Below are 20098 nucleotides of genomic sequence, written 5' to 3'. Positions count from 1 at the left end.
TCGACTAATGCTCACATATTAGGCTGCATATATGGTAGCTTGCGCTTCTACTGTGTGCTTTGTGTCGCTTTTATACGCTGACATTCTGTTGGCAGGTCTAGCTCCCAGCTATTGGGGTCTGTGATACGAGCGCTAACGATTATCGCGCCCTTCCTCTATGGATCAAAACCCAATGATTCATGGAAAAGGCGGAATGCTTATCCTCTCCCCCGTCAGATGGGAGCACTCACTTCAGATTATCCTGGCTCTTAAGGTAGAGGGGTAGCGGGCCAATTTACACTGAAAGACTTTTCACTATACCAGCTACATTTAAATAAGAACTACCGAGAGTTGCCTAGCAGATTGTTCTGTCCAAAATCTCATTTACTGAAGAACACATTAGGCTGGAAGCAAGGAAATGCACCGTTGTGTTTGCGTGCGCTAGATGAGACGCGTAACTAGCTGTGAATGCACTAAGTGCTTAAAGGGTACAGCAAAGCCCACCCCACCTCGCCCTCTTTCTCGTGTTAGAAAGTCTGAGGGACGCGGGAATCCGAAGGCTTTTCATAAAAAACGATCAAGAACTTTCTGTAAAAAATTGTATTAATCCGAGAGCGCACTGTCTCTCTACGGAAACCTTACAGGAAGCGTTACATGTGGGCTTTTCCTGTATCGCTCAAACAGTACACAATCTAGTCTCATCTTCTTTAAATGCTCAACGGTGGTATAAGCATCAGGCTCTCGCAAGGAGATTTGCAGGCTGAAGGGCCAGTAAAAGTATTTGAACTGGTATTACCATATGTTGATGAAAGGAAACGCCTCTCCCACCTGCTCTGGCACCCCGAGGCGTCGAAGACTACGGCGAACGGAGACAGTCGGGGTGCAGATAAATACACCTCCAACGCAGCTCATGCACTAGCAATAATGCCTCATATAGGGACTAGGTAGAGAGAGACAACACCAAACCGAATACAATCTAAATAGAAAGCTAAAAGCGTTTCTGTCAGGAGGGCTCCCGCCTGTCCCTGCTGCGCTCCCCCCAGGGTTTTGCCTAGAGGGGCAGAGATGCAGACAGGGTGCGCGTCACTACACCCCGAAACACTCCGAGCATTCACAGGTAGTTGTACATGGCATCTAACGCACAACAAAAAACACTGGCTCTATTTTGAGCTAACAGTACTCTGCAATAATTAAGACATACGAGCAGCCAAACAAGCAAGTCAACTCCTTACTTATTCCTAATTACATATAGGTAGTGTACTACGAAGCTTCGAAAAGTATATCAGTCCCCTAGATCTTCCCGCTTCCCAAATAAAGCGCTCTCTGGGGAGACGTACCTATCAGGGAAAATTAACCACGAGAACTACAGCACAAGAGTTCCTACCTGTTCGCCCCTTCCCTGGCAGACAATAGGAAGAACCGCAGTGCGATTAAGAACTGTAAAGCAGCTCCCGCCCCTTTCTTCAAAAAGACAAGGAAAGAAAGGTACACGCATTAGTCAGCAACGCAGAAAGGTCCCAGCCTAAATGGACACATTCAGCAGGAATGCTGAAATATATACGCCCCCACTATAAGACGACACATAGCAAGTAAAATGTATAGAAGGATCCAAGCTACACACTAGTTCAGCACTGCCCAACCGCATCATGGATCAATTTTTGCATTAATACAGCCGGTGCATGCAGCATGGCCGAATCAACGCCTCAAAAGCGGCATATACGTGTAAGTGCCTGTACACAAATTTGGGCTTATGAAGCGTCTTAGCAATATTAGTCAAAAAAAATGCAATACCAATAGATGAAGCCAGAAATCCAGCGATGCTCGAGGCCAACAGATCGATGAGCGTCGTGTCGTTTTACACGACCACTCAGGAGAAAAAGGAAATCAATTCGGTTAGTTGATTTTCTTTACAACCTATAGCCGCAATAAATCGAATAAAAGTTTGTTTGGTGAGCTCTGTGTATCTATTTATGACAGCGTAGCTCGCAGTGTTGTATTCCGCTCAATGCATGGGCAAGTGATCAAGGAATGGCAGAAACATTGATAAACTCAAAAAACAATCCGTAATTATACTTCTAAGATCCTCGTGGAGCTTTTTAACATTACTCTAAAATAGTTGAACGGCCCTCTGAGCCTTGACATAGCTGGAACAATGGGAAGAAGGGGGCACATTTGCTTAGTGTGTCGACAACGATGCAAATGCTATCCTGACCCTTGACTTCCGGCAATTCGATTAAAAATGGTTCATAAGGAAATTGATCCAAATCCTCTGAGAAACAAGATGGATTTGCAAAGCTCTAGGTTTATGGAGATTTTTCAGCCTCAGCTGCCGACTATCAGAGCGTGACAGTAAAAACTGAAGTCGCAGGATGCACACTAGGCTGCCAGAAGGACTGAGAGAAGTTTCCCATGGTAGTATGAATTATACTATAGCTCTAAAGAAAACAATCATGTGTTTTTCGCAAAACCGCAGTGCGTAGCGAAGTCGGGATGTACAAGCAACCGAGTACACGTTGTGTTGTGAACCACAGCAGGCTATCTTCAACGTGGAATTTATTATGCATTTTGGCAGGAGTTACGGATGCATGAGTGTCAAAGCATAAGCTTTGCCTAATTTCGATATACAGCGTGAATCATCACGAATAACAGCGGTGGAGCTGCACACACGTGAAGCGGTGGGACGTCGCGACAGCGCTTCGCGTACTACTGTGGTATTACTCGTAGTGCTGTTCACTATAGTGGCGTACTGCAAAAGGCAGAAAGCCGGGCAAAACTTTCCACAAGGCGTATTATAGATTGATCTTGGTCCGGGCTGCAAACTTACACCCAAATAAGTACGGCCGACAATTTTCCACACCCCATCACACTGCAGAGAGCTGCTTTTCCCTTCCTGGATACCGCTGCTTGGTTTTGGTGGAGCGCTAAATATAGAAGGCAATTATTTTGGTGCTGGGAAGAAACCGTATTCTGCTGCAAGAGAATAAAGCTAACTGGTACGTCACTAGTATCAGTTGTTATGAATAAATGACAGCTGAAATCGTGCAGCGCAAGTGGCGGAGGAAGTGTTAGGCGACCACTATGCGCCCTTGCTGCGGCACCAGCCTGCTCTCTTTAAGTCAAAAGCTACGTTTTCTTTCTTAGATCAGTCTGACAAGCAGCATTTCAACATACGCCAGGAATAAACCTTCGGCGATAAAATGCATCGTAATAAAATTTGGCTACGTCCTTGCGGGGGCTTAGAGGCAAAACTCACGCCTTTGTAGCTTCTTTTTTTGCCAGCACTGGTTATATTCCACCATCCGAAACAAAAGCTCCCCAAACTCGCACTTGTTCTTTTAAAACCCAAATACTTATACGCCTTCACAAACCACTGTTTGTAGCAGCTGAGGCGCACACCGCAGGTGTTTTCGGTGCCCTTGAACGTTTCGGTTGAATCCCGAAAGCCTTAATTACAGGTCGCCATAAAGCCTTCCTGCATAAGCTTATTAAATTTCCAATTGAATTGACGCTGAATTCTAGCTAAGGCATTAACAGGAAAAATAGCCGATAGGTATACCTGAGACTGCGTGTGCGAGTGAGGAACGCTTTTTGTATTGCCTGCCATATAGGTGGACAAGAATTTGCTTAGTTTGTTAATTTCGATGCCGCGCACGCTGTGATTCCTGTACGCTGTTGAATGATTCGCTAACGATAGGCATCGGAGACTCTTCTGCAAGAACAACCTTGTTCAGGAGCTTGAAGTTGACAAGCGCCAGCCGCCCCCTTTCTTTTTCTGGCAGCGCCCCTGGGTTGTGCCCAAAGGCGCTGCTGCTTCCTAGGCTTTGCCTCCTTTCAATAAATCCTGTGCCTGGTGCTCAATATTGCTTTTATGATATGGCCTTTTGAAATGCTAGGAAGCATAGTTTGGAGCTGACCCGGGGATTTCCAGTGTACGACGCTTTGTAAAACCAGTAGGTGGCCAGCAAGTTTCTTACTCGTCGATATTTAGCTGCTATTTACCCATTCTTGCTGTTTCATGGCTGACTATTCGGTCGATTTCCTGATAGCTATTTACATAGCCCCCCAAACGAAAGGCGTACTCAAAATCGCGTTTTCTTACTGTTTTGCTGGGCCACCAGCATGAAGACTGCTGGATCTTTCTGTGGCATCAACTTTGCCTATCACATGCGGAACGGGCGTTGTTGAGGAACCGTGAGTTGCCTCTTCCTGGGCTTTCCGGTCCGCTCGCCTTCACAGCGCGCAGGTGTGACCGCATGCGCGCCTGCCATTGCATGAACCACGGAATACCTAGGATTACATCGTGATGCTCCAACATAGAAGTCGCACAGTATACTGATAGGACTCGACTTCGAAATGAAGGAGCACTGAGCTGCCGTTGCTTTGCCAATCCTTGAGCTTTGCAACCCCCCAACAAGCCTGAGACTTGGTTTGCGCTAAGGAGTGAGCAGGCATATTGCGCTGCTGTGCCGTCTCCTAGGACAACAGATTAACTTCTTTTCCAGTGTGACCCCTTTCTGCGAGCTTGCAGATGCAAGCATTGTATCTTGGTCAGTCCATAAATGCGGGGTGATCTTCTGTGTCCCCCTTCACTGCTCCACAACCTGCGTGGGTGAGCTTCTGATTCCCTGATGTGACTTTTGTTCGCCAATCTGCCTGCTTTCGCTGAGCCAAGTCTTGTTGATTATGTTCTTTGAATTTTGCATGCCTTGCACTTTTGAATTATGTGACGTACTCGATAATATAAGCAAGCATGTTGTTTGGAGGCTGTCTTGCGCTACCTGAACGCGCGACTTCCTTAGGGTTTTCTTTCCTGATTTGTTTGTACTATAGGCTACGGTTGGTTGACAGCCCCAAAATACAGACGTTATAAATCCTAACTTTTCCTTCGTACACAGACAAAGGCATACATGATGCGCTCATTTGCTTCTGAAGCCTTAACTAGTCCATGACTTGTCGATGGGCCCCCAGGCTGATGTGCAATCATTACGCCGTTACCGTTCTTGCGACCATCTGACGTGACCTTTCAGGTAGACCCTACATATGTCACTGATAAACCAGATGTCCGTCTAATTTGTGGTTTTGGGGTCAAAGCTTTGTCGTGATCGATATACCGATCTACTAATAGATTCCCCTGCTTGAGCGTTTTGCTTTCCAAAAGCTTGTGGTCGAGCCGGTCTCACCATAAACCGACGACTCGGGCTGTGTCGAGGCTTGAACTGTAGTATCCCTGCGGAAGACGACATCCTTCACATGAGTGAAGCCGTTATTAGAGTGATTCTCGGTCCAGTAAACGTGCCGCAAGGAGACTCGTTTTTCATTATCTGGGGGTGCAAAGCAAGGCACTTTTCTAAGTCTGATGAGCTCTTCAAGCAAATTACCGACCATACGGCTGTAATACTTTTATAGTGGGCCTAGCATCGACAACACGCCAGAATTATTTTATCAGCTGAAAAATCATGCAGTTTGACGCGAAGCTACCGCGTTCACACCCGCTTGCAGCCCGTCCTTGGCCCCCTACAGCCGTTGTGCCAGCGCCATCTTCCACCGCCAGGGGTGTTTCACCTTAGCGTGATGCCCAAGAAAATCATAATGTCGAGTACCGAATAACTTGTCATAAACCAAGCAACTGTTGTACAACACTCACAGCCAATGGACGAGCAGGGGACAACTGCATCAAGCCATGCAGTACTACAGAGTGTAACATTGCGTAGAAGATATCCGTAGGGAAGCAGTTAACTCCAGCCTCAATCCAAACTTGGTGGAAAGTTATTGTGCATCTTTTATTGTAGTCCCGTCGTCCCCTGCTCCTGCCCCCTAGGGTTTCAAAATGCGGGGGGAGGGACAGCCAGGGTGCGTGTAACCGCATTCTTAATACACCGAGCATTCACTGCTGGTAGCACAAGGCATCTAGCGCACCCAGAGACCATAATATCGAGCAACGCTGTCTTGCAATAAATAAGCTGTTCGGACACAAAAACCGACTAATCATTCCCTTCCTAGTTCTTAGTCAGTGAGGCAGAGAGTGCTAAAGGATACCTCAGCCTGCTACACCACAAGTCGCATCTTGCTTAAAACACAATATGACAAATCAATGGGTAGTCATGGGATTGTTAGTAGATGTTGCTGAACTGGCTAGTGCAAGAAACGATGACAAACAGTGCCATCATCCCAACCTAATGACAGGGAACTTAGCAACAGCCACTTTAAACAGGTTGAAAGTTGGTAAAGCACTCTGATCTGCTCTGTCCTTTTAGTCCCTTCCTCTCATCATCTCAGGACTACACCTACAAACGCGATTCCAACCAAAACCGAACTAAATCAGACCTTCAGATTGCTGCTGCTAGAACCAAAACAAACTCACTGAATTAGAAGAAGGCACTTTGCCAGTACGATCCAAGACAAGGGGGACCCTTCCAAGCACTCGAGAGCGAAACGCGTTCCTGCAACGTACAAAAATTGGCATAAGAGTCATAAATGTAAGCCGTAATTCATTTAGTCTAGCACTATTGAATTGAAACACTCGATAAATCATTAAAATACAACAACGGCATGCAAAAGTCAGCCTCTAGCATTGCCACCCACCCCATGCGAGCACCGTCAAACACCACCATGAAATCAGCAGCACTAAAACTATAATGCCAGGCAATTTCGCCTCCTCATACCTAATTCCCGTCATTTCACAGTCTCAGCTCATTTAGGTCCTTCACGTAACCCTGAAAGAGAAACACTACTTAGGATTTTCTTTATTTGAACGGTGGACAAGGCCAACGACTTCGTGCAGAAAGCATGTAATTCTATTAGGATCTGCCACAGCTCCATCTGAAGCTAGAGGTTGCGGCTTAGAATCAAGGGTTTAGGGCCGGCTCTGCTAAAAATAAGGCGTTCACATGTGTTTTACTTCCTTCTGATTGCCGTCTGCTCCACGAGCCAACCCCCTTATACCCACCATCTGATTTTCCTGTTTTCCTTCAAGCAGGAGTCGTCTCCGCTTCTCTATACTTTCCATGGGCGTGGAAGGACGGAGAGCACCGGCTTCTGACGATGGCAACCACCGCCCCCCCTCTTGATGCCAGTCAGCTGCGCCTCCTGGTAGTGCCTAGCCCGCTGTCCCCCCAAAAGCCTTCTAAAAGGGGAGAAATTCTGCAGAGCAAGAGTGACTGGCCCATCTTTAGACCTATTGCGCTCCCTCATCCGTCCTCCCCCAACGTAATAGTAGACTTCTTTGTAGCGGGAAAGGACATTTATGAGATGAACAAGAGCTGCCGCAGCGTGGGTGTATGCTCTGCTCTTCTCCCTCCACAGCTGGTTCTCAGTGACGGATCGCTGCTCCTAGCAACGCCGGTAGATCCACTCCTGTTGCTGCTGCCACACCTTATGCAGCAGGCTGCAGCTTCTTTCGTCCCCCTTTTGGAGGCGGTTGCTCCCCCAAAAGTGGATGTCGAAGTTCGCCGCAATCTTCAAGCCCTTGCAGGGCATTCCGCAGTTCTACGGCGTTTGCACTGGGTAAGCGACCTTCGGATGCTCTCTGCTGCGAAGCCAGCTCATGGTGAGACGACAGGGGCGGCTGATTGTGCAGCAGACACCAGCAAGCCACCAGAGAGCCCTGCTTCTGTCCTGGCAGAGAGCGCTCCTGCCAGCATTGAAGAGGGAGATGCACGGGGATCCGCCGCCCTCGGTGGTTCTTTGTTTGTCCGATTCAACAACGATAAGACCCTGACATTCTTGCTGCGGAAGCATGGGAAACTGGTTACAGCGATTGCCAGGCAGCGGTCATCTGTACCTTTAGGGGCCTCCGAGGCAGACCAAGGCGGGGGCCCTCCGGTGTCCACATCCGACGCGAGTCTCCAGGCCTTTGCCTTGTCTCTGTTTTCCGCGTATCTGCCAAAGACGCTGACCACTGCCCTCGAGGTACGGCTGCGCAAGGAAGGACTGCTAAGGGAAGAAAAGCCTTGTTTGGCTACCTCTAGGGCTAAGGCCCCTCAGAACCCCCCAAGCTGTGGCGCTAAAGTCGCCAAGCCAGCGGCCAGAGCAGCAGGTGCTGCTGCTGCAGCGGAAAAGATGGCAGGTACTCGGCAAAAGAGAGTCGCAGGGGCGGCTGCACCAGCAGCCAACAAAAAGGCTCCAGGAAGGAAGCGCGTGTAGATGGCGTCGGCTGCTGGCTCAGGGGCGGAGAGAGACGACCATAGGAGCTGCACGCCAACAGGGCCGCAGCACTCCGCAAGGCGAGTCGTCATGGAGAGCGACTCGCCTCACGCTTATTGTCTTTTTGCTCCCAGAGTGGGGAAGAGCTACAGGGTAGAAGTTGAGAGGCGGCCGGAAGGGTCTGCATAAAACGCTAGAGTCCACAGTTTCTCCTTGAACTGTTTGAGTTCTTAGAAGCTTCCCTGTAGTGCGAAGCAGCTCATCATCATGCGCAAATTGAGCAGCACGGTATTGCGCGGAAAACATTTGCCGAATTCTACAACGTTGCGTATCCTTCGACGAAGGCGCATTTTCCTCTAGAGGTGACAGCTGCTGCACCCTCGAGGGCCTCGCTCGATAGTTATGTACCGCAAAGATATGCAGAACTGCTGCTGCAACTGTGTAATACCTTGCAAGGAATCGCAAAAGGGTGCATGGGAAGCTAGCCGACAGTTACGCATCAGTCATCAACTCCGTCAGTTTGCCCCTCAAATTCCTCCCTCGGGGCTGCGGTAATGTGCTTTCTGGTCCTCTTGGACCTGCAGGAAGCGATGGCCCCTACGCCTTGGCAATAAGCTGTCTACCATGCTACAAATCACAGAAAGATGCCTGTTGGTAGGTTGCTTCGGGATGCTGCAATCCTACCGTCCTGCCTACCCTTCTCTATGTGAAAGGGAGGCCTGCGAGCCACTAGTCTTTCTGGACCCGTTGTCCGCGCTATAAGGCTCGTAAAGCCTTCCAGTTCGTTTCTGGATGTTTCAGTAAACCTAGTGCGGAGTGCCGGAAGGACTCGACGGGTAACGGGTGCCTCTTGAAGGGTTTCAGTATTTAGGAGGCGCGACATCTTACGCTAAGGGGAAAAAGCTCGTCGTGGTTACGGCCTACTGGTCGGCGTCTCTGCACGCCTTCGCCAGTAGTTTGTATTACCAGGGGAAACTGCTTCCCCTTTCGCTGTAAAGAAGATTCATAAGTGCGCGTCCAGGTACCAGGGCCGGGACGGCTGCTGCACGCCATAGGGAATATTTCACTGTTTTGCCTTCCTCTGGCCTAAAGCGCAATTAACGCTCTCTCCCTCTATTGTTTTCTGCCTTCACCTGCGTCTGCAAGCGGGGAGATGGTCAAAAACTGCCCCAGGTTTCCCCGTACCCCCAGTTGCATGCCTGCCGCCGCCATGCAGTACAGTACTGCCCAACATTCTGGAATCCCTACCCAGCGCGGTTGGCAACACGACCGAATGGTCCTACGATATGGTCTCCGCGAACTGCCGTCAGGCTATGAAGCGTGAACCTTGAAAATGAGTATCGCAAACACGATATCCTCCTGGACAATAGAGAACTTAAAAGCCCTGACGTCCGCCAAATGCAGCCCCTGGTTGCGTGGGGTTTTGGGAAGCCACCAGGCCGGTACCACCCTGCGCGCTCATGCCAAAGAGCTTCCCGATGCTTCGGCGTTGGTTTGCTTTGGACTCTTGCGCCTTCTTTGCAGCATCGAAGCGGCGGCCAACGCCGCCGTCCTCTCCGCCCCCAAAGCGGGCAATGCTGCTGCGCACGTCATCGGGGCTTAAGGAGCAGTGCTTCAGGAAGTTCACCAGATCCAGCAATTCTGTGTCACTGACCATCTCAGCCGCTGCAACAGCGGAGCGCACACAGCAGATTGGAAGCTGTACACGCCAGGACTCGGTTTCCTCCCCTGAGGGTTGCCTTAGCTACAAAATCTGCGTAAAAGGCCCCGTTTGCAGTGAGTGGGAGACGTTCGAGGGGCCCTGCACGCTGCTCTTCCGAGACAAAAAGCGAACGCTTAGCAACCATGCAGCAACAGGCACTATGCGCGTTGGCCACCGGTGACAGCGAACGAAACGCAGGGGCAACATGAAGAGCAGGCGAGGAAAAGCCATAGGGTCGTCATCGAGAACGAAGGCAGAGAAACACAAGGGTGACAGCACAGAGGTAGAGAGAGGATAGTTGCAGCATGACATGCGCATAGTTCCAAAAGCCTTCACTATGGCAAATACCTACCCGTTCCCCCAAAGGGAGGTACTTTGATAAAGTTTGCCCTAAAGCGTTCATCGAGGCCTTCGTCAGTACACGAGACATATATAACACGGTCAGGACGCCTGCCCAGACGCGAGAAGTCCTATGGAGGATCCCAGCATACACAAACACATGACGACAACAACGGTGGAAAAGACATAGTAGTAAAGGCCGAAAGACCTTGCATGCCAGTCCAGGTTGCGCAACCCGCCCTTCGGATTCGCGTAGAGTCTTCCCTCCCGTGGCGTGCTCGCTCTACGGATCTGCCATTTTCCCCCAAAAGAAGGCGCGAGAAGCTGCAGACTTGAGCAATTTTTGCACGCTGTGTCTATATGAGCACGGCTGCCCAGCAGAAAAGCGTGGAGGGCTGGGTGGAAAGGAGGGCAGAGCAGCCCCTAGAATATCGCCCTCAACTCTGCGACGCCTCTGCAGTGGGTATCATGTGAAGAATTACGCGTACGCTTTCCCTTTGCGCGTGGCTATGTGAAAGTGCATGCGGATACATGCCTTCTCGGTCACACCCTTTCGCCCTAGGTCCTAGATGAAGGCGGCGCTCATCCTGTTTCCGCCACCCCCGTGCATGCGCGGGCAGAAGCGCTCTGGCCTCACCTTAATTCTACGTCCGTTTCTCCGCGTCATATGGTCCACGTTGAGACACGCGGTAACAGGTAGTCCCCACTGCTGCAGCGCCGTCTGAACCACGGGGGGCTGGTCGGCATTCCAAACGACCACTTCAAAGAAGTGAGACAGTTGGCTCACCAGCAAATCGCTGTACGGGCGCTTTCGGAGTTTGTATCCTCCCGTCCTCTGAAAATGCGCAGCAGCGCAGACACCGCAGCAGCCTGGCCTTGTGGGAATGCGAATGGCGCGCAAAACAAGACGCCTGCAAGCCCCCAGACCCAGATCTTTCCTGCCGTACGTCGTGTCCAATTTTCGCCAAAACACCTTCAAAATCCAGCACCAGCGTTGGAAGGAACTCGGGATAGTTGAGGTCTTTAAAATCCGGCAGCAGAGGCTCCTGGTCTTCTGGGAAGGCCCCCGAAATCGCCTGAGAGGATAACCGTCAGCCGCAAAACGACTTAGATGCAACCGATTCAAGATATACCACGAGGACGCAACGAGACTGCCCACGCAGCAGCACCATGCGAAAGCAGCAAAGAACGGCAAAGGAATAACAACGCCATGACACGAGGCGCAAACAGGTACCCCGTCCGCAGCCGCCGTCGCCGTCCCCCCTTCCCCTCGTATTCGATCGAAGAGCAAATGGGGGCACCCGTAATCGAGAGACAGCCGTGTATGAGCCACGACTGTCGAGAGCACGAAAAGTCATAATGACGACAGCAGGGCAGCGAGAGGCATATACAGGGGCAGTGATACGAATCCTTTGGCAATCGGGGCATGAGGAGGCTGACGCACGTCTTCAACCGCATTAAGGATCTGTTCGTGTGTTCGTGTCATTTGACTGTCCATCTTCGTCCACATCTCCCTTAGGAATTCTGAACGCAAGCAAGCGAAATGAGTAAGAAGCAGATAGGCGCCAAGCGAGCAATGCAGGCGAAACACTGCAATGCCTTCACATAAGCAGCGGCGAACGTGCACGGACAAGCACGAAGAGATGAAGCGATGAATGAAACTCACGGACGTCGAGAATCCCCGCAGCTAAAGGAGCAAAGCACACATCAAGCAACTGGATTAGGCCAAAAGGACGGTGCATGCGGCATGATTCCGACAGAAGAAGGAGCATATACACGTACAAACATGCATCGAAGAAAGAGCAGAAGCCCTTAGGCAAGCAAACCGCACATGGAGCACCATACAAGTACCGGAACGAAGCACATGCTTGCCAGAATAGACTCAAAGATGAGAGGAGAGAAATGGAAAGAAAGAGAGACAGACAGACAGAGCGAGAGAGAGAGAGAGCAAGAGAGAATCAGAGGCCCTCAGCAACGCTCAGGTTCATGCCACAGCCTCTGACGCCGTCGGCTGTGTAGTCTACCCTACCTGAAGTGCTCAAGTTGTGCTGCCGCATGTAGGAAGCCGACCAGACACCCCAGCCGACGCATATTGCCCCTACGACCAGAGCTCCCATGGAGGCGCTGCTTTTCTTGGAAGAGGCGGAATTTTCCGAAGCCTCCGTTTCTGCTGAGTTTGATTTTTGGCTCGCAGTGCTTGCCTCAAGAACTTTCGCTGCGCCTTCGCCCTCGACCCCCTTCTGCAGCTTTGGGCGAAGCAACCCCTCTGCCAATCTCATGGGCTCCTCTACCACAGGGTCGCTCGAAGCCACGAGGGCCCCTGCCTGTTTGGCTGCTGCAGCCACCGCTGCAGGAGTCGCAGCGGCCACAGAGAGAGGTACCACTGCAGCGGCAGAGGCAAACAGCCGAGAAGCAGAACATGTTGCTCCTGGGTAAGGGGCTTCTCGGTGGCCTCTCAAGTTGGGGTTCCTCCCCTGCCTCGAAGACACTAGACCTGTGGGAGAGACTGGTGAGGCTTTTTGAGCATTCGCTGCAGACCTCGCATCGAGCCTGGGGGCCCCCACGACGAAGCATGCGCCTTTCCCCTCGAAAATCGACAGACTTTGCCAGACAGAGTGCTTCTCTGTCGGGCTTTGCTGCCGCTGGCGCCGCAGCACCCTCAGCCACGCGACAGCAACGCGGCTTCCGCCGGAGGCGACGCTCTTCGTACTGCAGCAGTGCATGTTGAGGGCCCTAAATGCGTCTGACTGGGCTTGCCCCTCTCTATAGACATACTTTCTGGAGCGCGCCAGAAGAAGACCCTAAGAAGGCGGCAAAGGACGGCGCAGCAGCACGTCTAGCACCGGCAGACCCTGGAGGGCCCCTATATGCCCTTCCTGCCGCTGCGCTTCGTGGTACGAACTACGCTTCCCCGCAATAAACCAACGCGTAGAGCAGCGGCAATCCTGCATTTATTCTCTATAGCTCAGCCCCTAAGGAGGAGGCTGCGTGAAGGGCCAGGCAAGGGCCCTGCTGCGGGCCTGTAGTGGGGCCCTCCCTCGCTCCAAAGCGCAGCCTCCATTAGGGCTACAATTAAAAGCGCATTTGTGTTGTTCCCTTAACCGCTTGTCATTTGTCTAAGGCATGCTGGAATTGCTTTTGCTTCGGTGTCTTCACAGCTGGCTCCAACCCCCCTTCATTGCCTCCCCCCCGCCCCCCACCATTGCGTGATGCGCTTGGCTCGCAGCATCGAGAGCGTTCTGTTTGAAGTACGGTGCCCGAGAACGGACCTTTCCGGTGGTTGACTTTGGCTGCTTTTAGTTTAGGGGGATTATTTAGAGAGCTAAGGGGGCAGAGGGCTCACAGTCCTGCTGCCCGCTGCCTAGAGTGTGACTCTCTCAAAAACTTAGTTAGGATTGCGCTTGACGAGTGCCCCATTGCGAGAGTTCGCCGTGTCCTGAGGACACTACGCGACAGGGAGGGGGGTTGGGGCTAGAAAAAGAAACCCACAATCGTAAGACATTTAACGCTTAAAACGTGGCCACATGCACGAGTGGATGCCCACCGACCGGCCCGCCTGCGTTGCCGCCGAGGCAGACAGGCACAAGAGCTGCGTCCGCAATAGTTTTTACGGCTCGCACTCAGCTACTACAAGAGTAGCTGGTGTCCTTCCTTCAATCGCACTCATCCTACATGGCTATAACTGCCAGCTAGTGACAGACTGTTCTGGACCTTTTGTCCCAGCTGCATTTCGTTGCATGCAGCGTCAGATTGAGACTACTAATCTACGGTCCTTTGCGAATGTACACACATATAAATGGGCTTAGGCATATATACAAAGGTATCGAGCCCTTCCTTCATAAGAGATATGTAAGGGATAGATACCACCCCAAGCAGTCCGCGAAGGAAGGAAGATACGTTGGCTGGGGTGCGTGTATCGCTTTGTTTATCGCTATCGGGTGGCTGAGTATGGAGCCTGTGCCTTCTACAGGCCTTTTGTTTCGGCTCCAACTGCCTCTTCGCGGGCCCCCCCGGAGTTGGAACAAGTGCTACTCTGCGCAGCAGCCTGTTGCGGGATTTCCTTACGAAGACTTAGCTGCCTGTACAGCCCGGGCTGGACAAACTGCGGGAGCTGTAGCCCCGAGGCCGCTTGCTCTGCTGCTGCAGATACACCTTGAGACTCTCCCTCGACAGGTTGCCCCCCTGCCTCCTTGGGGCCCTCCACGGAGGGGGCCCCCAGGTTCTGGGGACAAGCGGCGAACTGCCACAGGTTGAGATGAAAGTCGTACAGCTGCCCCACGCGATGTACCACTGCGAATACACCCCGAAACACACGTAGACTAATGGCATGAAAATACACATTAACTCTTTTTATGCATATACACACACACATGCACGCATGTATGCATGCATATAGACTGGCGTGAATGTGCGCACAGACGTAGCCGAGAAACACGTACAAAGTTCCATTGGCTTGTTCAGTGCATCACCCGCGAGCTTGCGGTGGGTGGACATCTCGTGCACTAGCATCCGTTTCGCAAGAAGAAAAAACACAGGCGGGAGTTGAGCCTCTTCGCAAAAGGCGAGCTCCTGAGCAGCAAGCGAGCACCAAGTATGCACAGTGCCGTACTTCCCCACGATGCCTGTTCGCATCACAGCTCTACTACGTGCAGAAACAGAGAGAGAGAGGGATACAGATAGAGTGAGGGATACAGACAGAGAGAGGGATACAGAAAGCGAGAGAGAGAGAGAGCGAGAAAGAGAGAGGAAGAGAGAGAGGGATACAGAGAGAGAGATACAGAGAGAGGGATACAGAGAGGGAGAGAAAGAGAGAAAGAGAGAGATCATGAGGCCCACCTCCGGCTTTAGGAGCTTCGCCCCAGGAAAATTCCTTATAGGTGTTAGAGGTGCTGCGCTGGGAGATCCCGCTGGGCCTGAGCCTCCAGAGGCTGAGGCGTTTGCCAGTGCCCCTCCACCCCTCTGTCCAGCTCTCCCTTTGTTTGCGCCTGCTAGTGGCGTCTTCGCAGTCGGTGTTGCTGCAGTTGCTACTGCCGTGGCTGTTGCCGCTGCTGCATGGATCGACCCTGGCGCTGCCGCGGACAGACACAACTCGGGAGCTCGCGTCCGCAGCTGCTCCCGCCACGCCTTTTCTTCTTCATAGGCCTGCAGCGCTCACAGGAGAACTGGGATGTCTGCACACAAGCCTGAAACTCCAAACTCTCCAGCTCGGCAACGTGCAGGCGCAGCCAAGACGCACGCCAGTGCCACCCGGGAAGCTACGCAATTCTAGGGGAAAACCATGTTTTCTACATGCAGCTGACAGCACTAGAGGGCCGTCTAACAGCACTAGAGGGCTGCTAGGAATAACTAGAGAGCCGCCTAACAGCTCTAGAGGGCCGTCTAACAACACTAGAGGGCTGCTGGGAAGAAGCTTCGCTCCTGGCTTCACGTAAGACGCCACTGTAATGCCCTCCACTGATCCAGAGCACCTCCGAATATCCCCCTTTATATGTCTGTCTCTAGCCGCCCTCCCCCGTCGCTCGTGTGCGCCTCCCGTCCCCCCCACCTCCTCCTCCAGCCCTTCGGCGTATCCAGCCCACCTCCACTTCCTTCGCAGTCTTAAGGCCCAGGCTGCGCCACTCATGCAGCAGTGCCAGACGGTGCCGCACGCGGCGTTCTTCGATCAAAAGCTGCACCAAGCGCTCTTGCTGCTCGTCCGACTGGAAACGGGCTAGCGGCCTGCGCCACACACAGGCGGGCATTTCGACGAATCGCCACGCAGTACACACGAGAAGCGAGGAGGACAGAAGGGCCCCTCACCCTTTCCCCGCGCTGGCAGGGAGCAGCCTGAAAGAAGACGCTAGCCGACACAGGCTGGCTGCTGCTGGCTGCCCCGAGGGGTGCGAAGGGTGGCGGAGGGAGCACACGGCGAGGCATCTGGAAGTTCCCCCCTGAATCGTGTTGCCGTTACGGTTGGCAGTGCCCCACTCCCCTTACTTGAAGAGGTTGTGGAGATCGCGTTCTTCCTTGGTCCGCTTCTTGTCTCGCAGATGCATGGACTTGACGTCCAGGAGGCCTCTGAACAGCAATGCATGACAGACACCATGAGAAGAGGCAACGCAAGTCGGCGCGGGGGAGGGGGGGAGGGAAGCACATGGAAGCCCCTCCGAGGTAGTGCGCATACCCGTCTAGGAGTCCCCCCTTTGCTAGTTAGACAGCTAGCAACGCTTCTGGCGGTTGCATGCGGCCAGACTTCTGCACGCGGTGGTCTTAATTTGCACCAAAGAGCACCACACGCAGCAGCTGAGAGGGCCCCCCAAAACTGCGAGACAGCCCTCGGCGTACCAACGCGAAGGAGCCCAGCAACACAGCAGCACGAGAAACTCTGGGAAGCTAGCTACCTGCTAATGATGGTATTCTTCCTATAAATGCGCTCATCCAGCTTCGAGTTGTAGATTTCGATGATCTGCAGCTTCAGCTGCCGCTCCTGCACCGCCTCTCCCTCTAGAGTCGCAAAAACACCAGGAAGGGAGCAGGGCCCGTCGCGCTCAGGCGCATGCCCTTGGATCCCATGCTTCTCCCCAGGCGAATTTCGCAAGGCCTTCCCCTTTCTTCTCCTGTTGGGTGCATTGCCCCCTTCGGTGGTGTTCGCCTCCCCTTCCCCCCCCTGCTGCGTGCCCCTCTCACCCTTGAACTCCATGTCTGCAAGGATAAGCTCCGCGTCGTTGTCGAATTCCACATCAAAGTCGCCACGCAGCGGCCAATAGCCAACGATGGAGTGCGAGGGCTTAGGACTCTTCCGAGACAGCGGCGAGGGGCTGGCGCCTCCACCTGAAGACTCTGCTGCAGAATGTACCAAAAACACACAGACTCACAGACCACATGATACCCCACGACGGCGTGCAAGTGTGTGGCTGTGTAGGTGTGGTGTGGGCACGCATTTACACACAATCACAGACGCACGCAGATGAACACGTTGTATGCATTCACACACATTTACATACCCCTACACAAACATGCACACAGCGACACCCATCTACACAAACATGCACGCAGTGACACCCACTTACACAAACATCTACACACCTTCACACACATATACACACCTTCACACACATTTACACACCTTCACAGACATCTACACACAATTACACACAGAGACACATTTACACATCAATACACTAGCATGCACACACGCGAGCATACCGCCACCTGCTGCACGCACCAGAGGACCATAAAGAACCCCCCATTTGGAAGCAGCCGTCCTTACGGAGCCGTGATATGTGGAAAGAGACGAGAGGTCATTGACGCTGGAGGATGAGAAAAGGGGCAGAACGCAGAACAATCCAGCGGCACACACGAACACAGCGGCAGCAACAACCGCATTCACAAACGGCTGCTGTGCTCCCACCCCCCGCACATTCATCCTGTCTCACCAGGCTCCGCCTTTGTCAGCTTTTCTGCCTCCCTCCTTGCCTTGGCCTCCTCCGGGGTGAGCGCCCCTCCGTCTGGTCCGTGAACAAGTGACGACAAATCCGGGAGAGGAGACGCCGCAGAATTAAGATACACGCCCATGTAGTGCTTCTCGCACTGCTCGGGTGTCTTAGGCTCCAACGAGGCATGACAAACCAACTCAGCGACCTCCTACTCAACAGCGCGATGCATAAGACATATGCACAAACAGGGATTCACAGTCCTTTTCAGAACCTGAAGCTGCGCTGCGAGAAGCGGAGCCAGTTGTTTTAGGCCTCGACTATGGACTGCAGCAGCAGCTCCTAGCACAGCCAAGCTTCTAAAGAAGCATCCAGAGTAGGTTCGCACTACTCCCACACCTGGCGTTGACCTCTCCGTCGCGTTCTTCAGCCCCTCCCCTCATGCCCCAGACTTGACTAGACTAGGCCTTTTTGCCCGTACCAAGAACCACCTCTAAAGCTATTCAGGATTCTGCATGCGTCGTCCGCATGTGTCTGCCCCTCTGGTCTGCCCTCAAGGCCTCGTCTTTCGAATTGCCTGATCAAGAATGAACCTTAGACCCCGTAGCGACACTCCCCCGTTCTCTCCTGGATCCCCTCTCTGTTTCTGTCTGACTCTGTCCCTTCCCAGAGTTCTACCCGTTTCTTGCAAGCTCCTGCCCCTCATTGGCGCTTCTAGCTACCTCAGTGCACCTTCCCCATGTATACACACACACGCATGCAGCATGCGCCCCCTGAAACATGAAGCCCTGTGCACCTCCCCCTACACCTGTGGTCGCACTCACCACCCAGTTGCCGAAGCCATATTTGCTGACGCCATCCACGAGCAAAATCTCCTCCTCTGCCGTCCACTCCAAGGTGAACACTGGGAACTTGTTGCGGCCCACGGGTATATACGCATGCGAATTCTTGTGTTGCTGCTGCTTGGTGCTGCTGCTGCCGTTGCTGGGGGTGGTGCGGCCGCTACAGAAGCACGAGAGGCAAAGATCAAAGTCCTTGCATTCTGCGCAACGAATCCTGAATGCGCCACTGATGTCTGCTCCGCAAACATCACAGTGAAACTGCGCATGCAACGAGAGGAGCGACCCCAGGGCCCCCGCCGCTAACTCGGCGGGGGCCGATAGAGGAGAGCTGCCCGACAACCCCCCAACTTCCTCTGATGTCTGAGCCCCCCCTGGTTGCTGCTGCTGCTCCTCCGGCTGCTGCTGTGGGGGAGCTGAAGACGAGGAAGAAGACTCAGTGTCCGCGGGAGGGAGAGAGGCGGCGCAGGCATCGTCCGCCCGTAGTCGTTTTGGACTGCAGCCGCCAGCACAAAGCATACGCATGAACGTGGGCAAAGATGCATACACAAAGCCTAAGTGTTTGTTCGGCTGCTGAAGCTGCATGCGCGTACTCCGTTGGACACCAGCCCCAGACACGCCTGGTCTCACTGGGGACCCACCTCCGCTCCTCCGTCTCCCGCTGCATCTCCCTAAATACAGAATTGAACCAAAGGCACCTGAAAAGCTTCAGGTGTATGTACACCTGAGCCACTGTGCTGAGTTGTGTTCTAAGGGTCGAGAGCCACGTTCTGCCCAGGGACTAAAAAAAGGAAGGGCGAGTGCCGCGGACAGCAGTAGGTGCAGGGGCCTTCGGCTTATCTATTCGCGTGCACAGAGTCGAGCAGCAGACCCCTTTGCAGCTCAAGCACTGGAGGTAAGCAGCAGCAGCTGGCAGCTGTGTGCGACCCCCGCGGCCGAATCCCGCATTCGCGAGGCCAACGACAAAACAAAGAACAAATAAAGAAAGGGAAAAGCCTGACTTGGATAACGAAACAGGAAACGCATCTGTACGAAACAACCTGGGACCGCAGCCGCTGCATGCACGCTCGCGCGTTGGGGCTTGTAATATTTGAGGCCTTGGGAGATCTGCGTGAATACGACTACTGAATAAAAGTAACTGAGCATTTTCATCCTCCTGTGCGACCAGCGGTAAGCGTTTTCTGTAATGCACAGGCACCTTTGCAGTAGTCACAGCCTGTCTCTCCCCCTTTATCAAGAGCAACTGCGTTAGACAAACTAGAAGTGCCCTATCTATCAGCTCAGTTTCGCTTCCTTGAAAGGCCTTGGCCCCGGAAGGAAAGGATACTGAAACTCTTTTATTGTAGCTGTTCCAGTCATATATCGTCAAGCTACAGCCTCTCAAAGGGTGTCCCACAATTTGGCGAGTTTGCAACTAACGAAATAGTTCAGCTCCCCAACAGAAGTATCAGTGCCACATCCAGCTGTCTATTAGTCTTTGGACTACAAAATGTAGCGGGCTAAGTTACCCTGAAGCACAGTCTACTACACTACTTATTTTCAACGAAGAACTAGCAAAATTTGGCTAACTGGTTGCTGTGTTCGTGTATCTTATTCATTGGGGAGCACCTAAGGCTTGAAAAAAGAAGACACAGAGTCGTGTGGGTGTACGCTAGATGCTACGTAGTACCAGCTGGGAATGCTCA

At 52.6% G+C, this 20098-nt stretch overlaps 2 protein-coding genes across 2 annotated transcripts; one reads left to right on the top strand and one right to left on the bottom strand.

Annotated features, from left to right (window-relative positions):
- The first annotated feature begins 7020 nt into the window (after positions 1-7020).
- Positions 7021-8310, top strand: LOC34620798. The gene is made up of 2 exons (XM_026338706.1): positions 7021-8111; positions 8274-8310. The coding sequence occupies exons 1-2, from the start codon at positions 7021-7023 to the stop codon at positions 8308-8310; spliced, it is 1128 nt and encodes a 375-aa protein (XP_026194491.1).
- Positions 8311-9496: 1186 nt separating this feature from the next.
- Positions 9497-19080, bottom strand: LOC34620797. The gene is made up of 16 exons (XM_026338705.1): positions 19055-19080; positions 18613-18909; positions 18399-18465; positions 17578-17785; positions 16829-16981; positions 16543-16645; positions 16139-16219; positions 15742-15880; positions 14999-15304; positions 14234-14384; positions 12201-12587; positions 11607-11686; positions 11110-11238; positions 10800-10997; positions 10176-10293; positions 9497-9786 (listed from the first exon to the last, which is right to left on the bottom strand). Exons 1-16 carry the CDS (start codon positions 19078-19080, stop codon positions 9497-9499), a joined length of 2733 nt encoding a protein of 910 aa, XP_026194490.1.
- Positions 19081-20098: the final 1018 nt, after the last annotated feature.

The sequence above is a fragment of the Cyclospora cayetanensis genome, unplaced genomic scaffold (genome assembly GCF_002999335.1).
Source record: "Cyclospora cayetanensis isolate NF1_C8 unplaced genomic scaffold, CcayRef3 CcayRef3_contig_3, whole genome shotgun sequence".
Lineage (NCBI taxonomy): Eukaryota > Apicomplexa > Conoidasida > Eucoccidiorida > Eimeriidae > Cyclospora > Cyclospora cayetanensis.
Note: the sequence above shows the minus strand (reverse complement) of the source record. Positions and strands in the feature narration are given on the sequence as shown.